Below are 12,225 nucleotides of genomic sequence, written 5' to 3'. Positions count from 1 at the left end.
TAGCATTCATACATTTCGAGCATACTAAGATTTGGCATAATTTTCAATAAGCTATACTGGCAAAAGTAATTCTTCCTGGATTATGGATGTGTAGGATAAACATTACCTGGTATAAAATTTTCCTGTAGAATAAAGTCTCACAAATGAACCTGACCATTCAGGTAAAAATGGGAGTGAAAATTTAAATAAAGATTGCAATTCTTGCTGTGAAACGTTGAAGTACTTCACAGTTTTTCTAATTGTGAAATTGGTAGCTAGGAATAAAAACCAAATGTCAGCAAAACTGATGTGTGGTAATTTTAGACATCTAAAAGTACTTAGAGAAATGTTTATTTTTCACTTACGCACATGCTTATTTCTGCAAAATAAATACACCTGTTGTTGTTATTCCTAAAGGTAATCATCAAAAGTTGGTCAACTAAATATTCTGCTTTTGGTTTTCCAGAAACCAGCAAACATTCTGGTAATGGGTGAAGGTCCTGAAAGAGGAAGAGTCAAAATAGGTAAACATCCTGAGAAAGTTTCATTGCACAGCTAAGATTAGTTACTATAGGATTGCTATTTATATATTGTGTTTGTCCTGAACTATTTTTATATAAACATCATGCATATGTTTGCAGAGGTCCAGAGATTTTCTGTGGAAAAGGTTATTGGGTATCAAGGTAGAAAACCACAGTAATTGTGATGGATTTTATCCAAAATCTAATTACCTGTGCAGAACTTAAGCCTTAGTCATATGGATATAAACTTTTTTTTTTTTAATAAAGCATGTGGCAATCATCAAGAAAGTAGTAATATACTGGATCCTCTTTTCTATGCATTTACTTCTGTCATATTTCAAAATGTTCAGTTAACCGTTTCGTATTCATATACTTGTATTAGGATAGGTAACTGCAAGAAAAACATACGTGGCATTTCATAACTTTGGAAGCAGAAAGATAGAGGTGAAGTTTGGGTAAAAGATAAGTTTCAGATTTGGATAAAATGTGTGTTTTTGAATACACACACGCATTCTGTATTTTCCCTTCTAGCATTTCTTAATGTTACTTACAAGGATGTTTCTAGAGAGAATTTTTGGTTTATATAAAATCCCTGCAAACATTTCAAATATCTCTCTGTAGCTGTGTACTCTAGCTAATTTCATTAATTTCTGTTTATTCTGATCCTCTGAAAGAGAAAATATTTTTTTCCTGATCTTGCCGGCAGTCCATCCAGATCAAAGATGAGGCAAAACAATCTATGCTGTAGTTATTTTGTTTTTGCACTTTAGATCAGCACGTAGCAGTCACAAGGCATATCATTTCAGAATAGCTTTGTATGTATGAAAGAGAAAAGGCACGCTGGATTTAGAGACCTGATCCTATTGAATTTAGTTAGGCAGGTTTCTATTTCAGTTCTATTTAAATAAATGGGCATCTGTGTTATGAATAGTTTTAACAGTGCCATGGTGGAAGCACTTAAAAGTTAAATGTTTTCCTTCATAGTCTTATAAAGGAAGTAAATGGAATTTAGCTTGAGATAAATTTGGCCCAGTATTGTTATGAGTATCGTGTTGGTTACTTAGAAACTTCAATTTGTATGTTCTAATGTTTTTGAGCTTTTTTTTTTTCTTCAAATAGTCTTTTTGCAATATTGTTAAATTCTGACTTGCTATTTATATAAAAATTGTAAATGTTCTGTTTTTGTTTTGCATTTTCCAGCTGACATGGGTTTTGCCAGATTGTTCAACTCACCTTTGAAGCCATTGGCAGACTTGGATCCAGTTGTGGTGACATTCTGGTACAGAGCTCCAGAGCTGCTTCTTGGGGCCAGACATTACACAAAGGCTATTGGTAAGTTCTGGTGTAAGAATGAGGCTTACCTGTTAAATTTTTATTGGAAGGTGGCCTTATAGTAGATATGATGATCAGCTGACCAACTAATTTTTTTTTTTTTTCCCTGATGTAGCAGTAGATATAGAGTGGTTAGATCCAATTTATAGTGGATAGATCCAATCTACAAAAAATTAACCCAGATCGAAAATTTTTGAAAAGTCAGTGCTTTTATTTTTTCAATATGAGTTAAGATTAATGATACATATTGTAAACGTATTTTGTTCTTCATTTTTTTTATTAAAATATTCTTTGGATTGGTCTATATGGTTTTCTGTTATGGACTTGAACAGTCTTCTAAAATCTTCAAAAGGGAAAGAGTTTGGCTCTTTAAATGGTTTTCATCTAGAGTGCTACATATCCAGATGCTTCAGTGAAGTGGATGGCTTCATAAAGAGAAGGGCAGTCTCCCGCAATGTGTGCAGTCTGCAGATCACTCATTCCTGAGGTCTTCTGAAGCTCCATGTTTAGGAAATGCTGGTAGCTAGGTTCCCGTCTTTCTCCCTACTTCCAGAAGCACAATCAGCCTTAGTGTCCAAATATTCAGAGAATAAAAACACTGAGATGCACAGGAGGTGTCCTGTTTGTGCAGGTGAGTGTATCAGAAGAGAACTGCTAAGGAAGCAGTGTCCCTCTGTTGAAAGAAATCATTCCTGTTTGTACAGGGTCACTAGCATCACCCTGCAGCCAGGGTCCTGGGTGTCACCACTCTGTCACCACACTCTGGGGCTCTGCCTTTGTTGAGGCCTTTGATTTCCCAGTGTATCTTCTCCAGTGGGTGCTGGAAATGGAGCCTTGCAGTGTGTCCCCCTGCTCCTTCCTTAGTGTTGCACAATCCCTCGTTGTCTGGAGCAGATTTTTAGGGCCTGCTTTGCGTCTGCCACCATGCAGACCGGCCAGCTGACCTCTAAAGTCTGTTTGATGCACCTTGTGTTGGGTGAAAACAGTTACTAAGAGCGTTTAAAGAAAATATCATTGGAATTACTTTAATGCTTATAAATTAATGAGATACTTTAACTGCCCTGCCCCTGTTGATCTTGTGAAACACTGATGTGAGCTGGGTACTGGCTGATCTGTGTGCACGATAGTGATGAGTTACCTTACCTGGCAGTTACCCATTTTTGATAGGTAGTGTATTGTTTGCAGGTTTGGTGAGTAACATTATCTCAGGATCTCTGTTTGAAGAATGAATTAGTATAATGCCATTATCTTGTTGTTGTTTATTATTATTATGTCTTAAGTTGCTTGGTTCTTGTCCTGAGGGATTTGCAGTCTATACTATAACACAGACAGGAGTCCCTGTGAAATTTTGGAGGTTAATGCTACTTCAGAGTGTTTTTTCTTAGCAGTTTCTTATTTCTAAGGCTTGTATTTCTTGTAGCAGACCCACACCCGTGAATCTCCAAGAGGGGTGTGAATGGGTAATACACAGCATGCAGTGTGGTATTGAGGGCATTCAAAATGGCTTCGGTAGCAAAGTAAAAAAATATGGAAATGGAAATGAGGAGAGCTGCAAGGTAAGGTTTGTGTGTTGAATAGAAGATGAGAAGAGTATATGACAAAAGAGAATAAGAAAAAAAGATGAATAGGGGCTATCTGTCTGCAGCTTTCAGTAAAGGGGAGAAGTTAGTAACAAAATGACAGCAGTGATGTTAACGCGCTTAATGAGTCTAGACTTGTATTTTGCTTCTGGCATTATGTGTACTTATAAAATGCAGACTTAATAAGCTAATCACACTAGTGAGAGTTGCAGTTTAACGTGAAGGTTTTTGGCAGAGGATGCAATTCTTAAAGCTCTCTTAAATCTCCATGCAAGAAATACAATTTTAACATCTCTTAAAATTTACATGATCCTCAGGAGCCCTAATGTATCACTTTGCGTAATTGTTCATAAATTATATAAGACTAATTTAACTGCTGTTCAGTTTAACATACTCATTTAAAAGAAATGTGATTTGATACAGCAACTTACGAAAAGGTAAATGGCAGGATACTCGGCATCATTTATTTTACATAGCTGTTTTCATATGCCTTATGTATAGTACCAAAAATTGTATAAATATAATAAATATCAATAAAATCAGGCTAAAAGCATGGTCATATCTACTTTGGTCTATTCTTTTCCAATGTTGTCACTGTGAGAAATGCTTTTGTTTGAATTTACAAGGAATGCATTGTCATCGGTTCTCTATGGCAAAACATTGAACATTGTCCTGCACAGTTGCTACAAAATTCAGACGTTTGCATAATTTTTACTGGCTTTTAGTTTTAATTTTTTTTGGTGTATTTTCTATAGTCTGTATCTCATACTTCTCTTTATTGTAGCTTCACATATAGTGTGCATACCAGCGAGTGTGCTTCTGAAATTATTGGTAGAGTATTCATAATATCCTGGACACTGCCAGCTATAGTGTCCAGTTTGTTTCTATTCTTGTATGAAAGCCTTTGTATATGCTTGCTTGCATTTAAATAATTATTGTACGTGATCAAAGAATGAAAACAATTTGACTTTTGTTGTGTTTTATGGACCTGATGTCAGTTACATTTTGTGGATTTAACTCTGGGGAAAAATTGGAGTCAATACAGTCTGTATAGAAATAATTAGGTATTACGCAAAATTAAGTGGTAGGGTTTTTACTGACATTTTTCCCTTTATTTAGCATGTCCCTTCATCCTCATGAAATATTGTACTTTTCCTGTTCAGCAAGCAAATAAATGAAGTCGTTCTTAACAAGTATAACATCATATTTTGAGGAGGAAGACCCGGGAGTCAGGAAAGTACTGTTGCTAAAAACAGAGAAGTATCTTCTGCTTTCTGCATGTTAAAAGGATAGTACAAAGTCTATGTTAGTTTCATGGGGAATAATACGAGTTTCCTGAACTGTGAACATTTATAATCTAAGCCCTACTTGTTAATAAAGTTTCCTCTATAATCTGCTACCATAGTTACAAGCAACTAATTTACCAGAGGTATGCAAACTGGGAGAAATGGTGTTGTAGAAGTCAAGGTTCACTTTCTATTCTATTACCACAATATAAACGTGTACTAAATTTATTGTAGCCTGTGGAAGCCTTGGTTTGAATTTCCAGCACCATCATTCAAAAGCAGAATCTGTTCCCATATGTTCATTAGATCCTACTGCTCCGTACAATATGCAGAGAAAAGCAACTTGAACAAACTTCAGGTGAAAGCACATGACCTGGAAAATATAAAATGCTTGTGATCATGGGAAAATATAAACTGCTTGTGATCATGGAAACATTAATAAAATTACTGAACTCTCAAAAATTCTGCAGTACAGCAGAAAATGCTGTTATGTTGAAAAATACTAAAGAAACAAGGTTGAAGCTTCACGGTTCAATACTCCTTTCATTGATGGGCAAAGACTTCTGCAATACAATTTTAAGGAAAAATAAAGGAAATGATTGATGTAAAATGAAGGACAAAGTAAACTGGCTGTCAGGTTGAAAAGTGGTATTAGTCAGAGTTTTTGCATTCTGGGCATATCAAAATAGGCAATAAAATGACTTTGCAAGTAAAATAAGTAAGGACTTTTCTATCATAAGCTTTTAAGAAAGCATATAAGTCTCTACTGTGATTCATTCTGGGACATCTTATAGCATTATACCAAGCAAAGAGCACGGTTAGGGCTTGTTTTTATCAAGTTGTAGCTTGTATAGTTAGCAGTGCTATCAGGTAACATCATCTTACCTTTCCTTATCACTTGCCCTAATTAATGAATTAGTATATTTGATGAATGGTATCGACTTACAGAATTTTAGATAGTTTGGATTTTGTTGTCAAAAAAGTTCTTCAGCGTGATCCCTCAACCACCCCTTTGGTAAGACTAAAACACTGTCCTGCCCCAGAGAAGGATGGGGTTGTTTATTATGAAAAACCAACCTGAGAACCCGAGGTATCTCTTCAGCTTAGTTCCCTTTCCTCACTTGTCTAGATTGTAAGTCAGCAGGGCCATGTGGCAACTGTGTTTTCCAGCCAAAGCAAGATTTACATATAGAAAAGCTGTAATTTAAAGCTTTGGCTGCACACAGTCACCTTGTTCTGTTTCCAGACTGACATCTGGATATGGAAGCTGGAAATGTGGGAAAGGTATAGGTGGGTATCTGAATGCCTCGATCATCAGAATGAGGCCTATCTGGGAAATCTTGGTGAACCAGAAACTACAAATGGGGCCAACCAGAAGACTGAGGAGTCTTTAGGAAGAAAAAGATTGCAGGAGGGGGGTTCCCCACCTGTGGTCTGTGGACCATAGGAGTATGGGGAGTGCTTTTAAATGGCCCTGAGGTCATTTAGAAGGGCAAATCCATAGTCAGTTCTGTTTGCTGCAGAGGGATCTGCATCCTTGTTTGTTAAAGACTTTCATTTTGGGGGAAAAGGGGTTGTTGGAAAACTAGAAAAGAAAAAGAGAAGTTTAAAAAATACTCAATTTACGTGCTCTGAAAAGAAAAACTCACGATACACTAGGAAAGGGAGCCTTGTTCATGCCCTAGGCAACGTTATATGACATGGGAAGTAATTGGATTCAGATGATATTTTGTGGTAAACTTATTTTGGCATGCGGTAAACTTTCTTCATTTTGATTATCACCGTTGTTCTCATTCTTTTTTCTGAGAGGCAAAACATTTGAATACCGAAGATTAATTGTTGCTCTCTTATCTAGTTATTGCAGGTACTAGGTGATTTACTGCTGGTTCTTTCCTCTTGCTTGACAGTGATCTCTAAAATAGTATACACTTTGTTAAAAAAAATAATAAAAAAATCATTTACTATCCTCCATAGTCTTACCATAGCCGTCACCTAAAAAAGTGAAGCTTTGTATAGGGTCATTAGGTTATTTGAGTAAAACATTTGAAAGCTACATTAATTAGTATTTTATGAAACTTGAGATGCTGACAGCATCCCAAGGATATCATCCTTGGGATATCATCCACAGGTTTGATACACAGCTCAACACATTTCAACTGTTTTGAGATCCAGCATACAAGTTCTTCTAACTGCTCTGTTGCTCTCATGTATATTATATATTCTCAAAGATATTGATGTCTAGAAATAAGCTGGTAAAGCCTGTGGCAGTTGTCAACTCCAAAGAGCCTGGGATATGTGTTCAAGTGTCCAGTTGCTTAAGAATTAGGAGAATGAGAACTGACTCTCAGTGCAGTGGGTCAGACCTGTCTCTGATGTAAATCCAGGGGATGTTCTGTAATGTGGGGCAGACAAAAGGTTTATCTTGTGGGACAATAAGCTGGGTCTCAGGGGACATGGATTTGAATACGAATTCAGTCCCAAGTGTTGTGTGTAGTTCACACCATGTCATTTAATCCATCCCCCGTGCTGCTCCATTATCTATAAAACGGGGATGCTACTTAATGGTAGCTTCCTGAAGATAGAACCAGTTAATGATAATAGGGAGCTCCTATAAAAGTGTTATCAATTTTTTGGTTGTTGTTAACTTTGTAAATTTTTTGTAAAAATTTGCCTGAGAAACTGGGATGTTATTTAGCATCTGTTAAGAAATACACACATTATGGACTTATTAATAAAAAACAAGCAAAGAAATCCCACTGAATTGTCAGTCACACCTTGAATCTGCCAATTATTCTGATTTAGATTGCTCTATAAATTAATCTAAAAATTTCTACCTGTGGTCACCCTATACTTTTTTTATATGTTTATGATTCTCTCCTCTCCTTCAAAATGTTTGAAGGGAAAAAACAGATGCTTTAGGCTTTTTATTCAATACTTTGGCAGATTTGCTATTGCATGGTGATTATTCTGACTTAACCGTATGTGGATTATTTTAGAGCAGGAGAAATAAAATAATAAAATAACAAATATTTAGAAGGCAGAATATCTTTTGTAGCGATAACTTTGTTGAGAAACCACTTTCAGCAAGAGATGCCTTCAAACATCCAGCTATGCTTAGCACTGTGTACATCAAAAATTGACATTTGTGGGCCAAAAAACCCTCCTTGCCCACAGCAATCTGCCCATTTCTTTTTCTTTCTAATTTCTTTTCCCCTCAGCCTGTCGGTTTCATGTTCTGCCCAGCTGTTAATAATCATGGGGCCTCAGGAGCAAGCCTTCCCTTCCCTTCCCTTCCCTTCCCTTCCCTTCCCTTCCCTTCCCTTCCCTTCCCTTCCCTTCCCTTCCCTTCCCTTCCCTTCCCTTCCCTTCCCTTCCCTTCCCTTCCCTTCCCTTCCCTTCCCTTCCCTTCCCTTCCCTTCCCTTCCCTTCCCTTCCCTTCCCTTCCCTTCCCTTCCCTTCCCTTCCCTTCCCTTCCCTTCCCTTCCCTTCCCTTCCCTTCCCTTCCCTTCCCTTCCCTTCCCTTCCCTTCCCTTCCCTTCCCTTCATTTTCACAGAATCACAGAATTTCTAGGTTGGAAGAGACCTCAAGATCATCGAGTCCAACCTCTGACCTAACGCTAACAGTCCCCACTAAACCATATCCCTAAGCTCTACATCTAAATGTCTTTCAAAGACCTCCAGGGATGGTGACTCCACCACTTCCCTGGGCAGCCCGTTCCAATGTCTAACAACCCTTTTTTGCCCACTTTCTCTTCATACTCAGTTTGTATGTGTCAGGATAAATTGTGATTCCTTGGAATGTACTGCGAGCACGTTGTTCCTTTAATGTATATATGGACAGGTGAATGGGTTGGTGCAGAATCAAGTATGCATCTTAAAGAGATTGGCACTGCTTTTTTTTTTTTTCCTTTCTTTACAAGACAGTGCACCAAAAGCTAATCTTATTTTCTTAAATTAAACACAAGGTTTTCATTTAAAGATCCAACAGGATGTCTGTTACAAAACCTGGTTCTGTAAACATTTTCCTCTAGCTAACTAATACAATAGTGAAGGCTTTTAGTGTGCCCTATCTACTGCCAAATCCAGACAGTTCATTCACAACAGTTGGTTTTCAGACTTTCAATCTACCATCGTAACTAGGTGAATCCTTGCGGTGCGGGGGGATATTTTGGTAAATTCATCGGTTTGGTCTTCAGGCACAGCTATTGCAGCAACATGAACTGAAACTTGCAGCACGGCAGCGCTGATTCAGCAGAACGACTCGTTACCAGGACAGTTGGGATTGCTTCACAAGCAGACGCCTTGGCACTAGCTGTGACTGACAGCAGAATTGCATTTCACAGCCGTTCGCTTCGTTGCCTGGCCAATATAGGGGCTTATAATTATGTAGGAGTGATTCCCAGTGCCTTATTAGAAATAGCTGTGAGGTTGGGCTCCTTAGAAACAGAAGCGTTAAGGGATCATGAGGGGTTCTGTTGGGAAGGAAAAAGGGGCCTCTCCGGGCATCTGAGGGGCAAGACTCCTTCATGTGCAGTCCCTGTTGACTGAAATAAGGTAGGCATCAAAACCTTTAGTGATTCCCAAAAAAGACTGTCTTGACTTGTGAATGGAAGAGGCCATGAGAATACTCTTCACACATGTTCCTTGTAATAACTCAGAGTACCGGATAGCAGGGCTTTTGCTCGTCTTATGTTAGCACTAGAAGGTGTCGACATGCTGGACCTAGTAAAAATAGTTGTAATAGTTACTGACACAAACCAAATGAGAGGACACGACAGGCCATAAACTCCTTGTCCCTCTGCATTTTAGCATGGAGTTCACCTCCAAAGAGCCCCATTGTGAACAGAAAGCTGGTTTGTTAAGATACTCTGATACAGAATTCTGCATTTAATTAGGCATGAGGAAAAAAAAAAGTGTATTTCCCTTTCAAAGAGCACGTACTGCTGTCTTTTCATCCACTGCAGTTCAGGAGAGCGCAGAAAACGGCAACAATTCTCTGATGTGCTATGCTATTTGTGCAGTAGAGATTGCACAGGATTGGAGACGTTACCTACAGCGATGGACTAAGATGGAAAAAAGTGGAGTGGGAAATGGAAATGAATGGTAAAGCCCTGTAATTAGGAGTCAGGAGTTCCTGGCCTTCCAGCCCTGTGACCAGGTGACACCACTGAGCATTTTTGCATGGGATGAAGCAAACGTGCACAACTGTGGGTGTTCCCTGAAAAGCTTTGTAAATGCTGTTTTACCAAACGGTGGCAAATCTTGCCAGTCCTTAATTCTTTCCTACTTCCTTTACTTGCTGCGCTTGTTTGAGATTTGGTAGGGGGAAGCAGCCCTCGGGCTACAAAGCTGCCCTTTGTGTCACCCGTTACACTTCTCCTCCTTTTGATGAGTTGTCGCTAAAAGAACATTTTTCCTCTGCTTTTGTTTCCCCGCGAAGCTTTGGCAGCCTGCCCGCGTAATGCTTGGACCCCGCGAGGTGCAAGCACTGCAGTTGCTGGAACAAAAGCAGCAGTACGTGCTTCGCTACGTCTTGGAGGTACCGTAGCTGGCATAAAAATCATAGCCCTCTGCCTTCTCTGACGCATCCGAAGGCTTAGGATTAGGGAGAAAACAAGGCTGTAACACGCTGCCCTCCCCAGAGCTCAGCACTTGCCCCAGTGACCTAATTCCCTGCCCTACATCAGAAAAATATTGGTAAAAGTTCAGGTTTTTTGCTTTGTGCTGCAACTGCTGCTAAGTTTGCCTTTTTGCCTGCCTCGAGGATGCCTGTCTGCAGCAGGACATGGATTGCACAAGGAAAACAGAAAGTTGCATAGAAATTCATAAATCTGGAATTTCTAAATTTTGGGACGTGAATGTCTGTAAATTAAAATTTAAGTTCTTTAATGTGGATTCTTTGCAGTTGTGTTTTTGCTTCACAAAAGGACTTACTGGTGCCCCTCATCTTACTGCCACTCCCCATACTAAGTCTACTATAGCTGTGTTGTCATGCTTACTGTAATAAGTTAAGTGTAGTCTTGCCAATTAATGTCTAATGCACGGCAGAAGCCTGAAGTCGTATGATCCCAGGTTCTTCATTTAATACAAATATACCGAGGAAATTTAGAAATAGAAAATAGAAATTTAAATGGGAGTGTAAATAATCTGACAACTTAAAATAATACAGTGTAAACTGTTTTTCATTGAAGTGCTGTTGCAGTGCTGGTTGTTAAAGATCAGTAAGATGTTGCCTAACCTGTAAACAAACGATATCCAATTTCTGACCCTTTGCTCACCGCCTGACACAGTTTTTTTGCTTCCCTCGGAAAAATCTGTTGCGTTTAAATGCTCGACCCATTATCAATTCTTCCTAGGTGTCAGGTTTAAGACTAGTGACCTCTCTTTCCTCAGCCTTCTATCTTGCTGACTGAAGTTTAAGTGAAATACACAAAAACTGAGACCTCTTCGTAAGAAAGAGAAGACCCTTTTTGTGTGTGCATGTGATAGAAACAGGTATTCACCATAATCGAGAAAAAAAAAAAGAGAAATTCTCTTTAAAAATGTATTATTTCTTCTTAAATCTAATGTCTAGGCATTTAAAATGAGGCTAAAAATGAATGAACTCTTACAGGGTCTCTGTGCTTGTAAGTACAGTGGTATAGGGGAAGTGTGGCTGGAAAGTTGCCCAGCAGAAAAGGGCTAGCCTCTTGGTTGGCAGCTGGCTGAACGTGAGCCAGCAGAGTGCCCAGGTGGCCAAGAAGCCCAGTGGCATCCTGGCTTGCATCAGAAATAGTGTGGCCAGCAGGGCTAGGGAAGTGATTGTCCCTTTACTGTCTGCACCTTGACTACTGTATTCAGTTTTGGGCCCCTCACTACTCAAAGGATACTGAGTCACTGAAACACGTTCAAAGAACAACAAAACTGATGAAGAGAGTAGAAAACAATAATGCTACAACCAGGGTACCAATTCATCCTCGACAGACGTAGAGAAGCTGTATTCTGGCACCACTTTTCTGTTCTCTTCCTTTACCGGTGTTTGCACATATTCTAAAATCTAGACTTTGTATTCAAACCAGAAGAAAAGATTCCAGGTTGGTTGAGCTACTGATGCTGTTAAATGAAACCTCGCCATAGTTGAGCTCCCTATTGGTTGCAGCTGAACTAATGATTTTTTTTCCCATTTCTTAACTTATTTTCTTCAACAGTTTTATTAAAGAATGAGTCCTGTCTTCAAATGAAACATTTTAGTTAATATGCATGGGAAAAGATGTTTCGTTTTTGCGAATCAAGGCTGTTGCTCAATGAATTGTCTTATTGTCTTAAATTGCCTTAATATTCTTAAAGAATGTTTGCAAAATACTGAAACAAATGCAGCAGTGAGATTATTCTGCCGTAGAAAGGAAAGAATACACGAGCATTTGTGTGTTTAATCAGCCCTATCATTACATGAGCTTTACTGGCATCCTTTTGTACTTGCTCCTTGGCTACAGCACTGAAGTGGAGCGGGTCATGTAGGATTTTCTCAGATTTAGTTGCTGACCTATA

General features: G+C 38.8%; 1 protein-coding gene across 1 annotated transcript in view; it reads left to right on the top strand.

Moving 5' to 3' along the window:
* Positions 1 to 12,225, top strand: part of CDK19 (cyclin dependent kinase 19) — a 111,557-nt gene that overhangs the window by 79,093 nt on the left and 20,239 nt on the right. Inside the window, exons 5-6 of the mRNA XM_084514562.1 lie at positions 446 to 503; positions 1,701 to 1,832. Coding sequence (XP_084370688.1) covers positions 446 to 503; positions 1,701 to 1,832 — 190 coding nt within the window. The remainder of the gene's footprint in view (positions 1 to 445; positions 504 to 1,700; positions 1,833 to 12,225) is intronic.

Source organism: Aythya ferina (assembly GCF_964211825.1).
Source record: "Aythya ferina genome assembly, chromosome: 3".
NCBI classification, from domain to species: Eukaryota; Metazoa; Chordata; class Aves; order Anseriformes; family Anatidae; genus Aythya; species Aythya ferina.
This window is presented reverse-complemented; position numbering and strand designations above follow the sequence as displayed.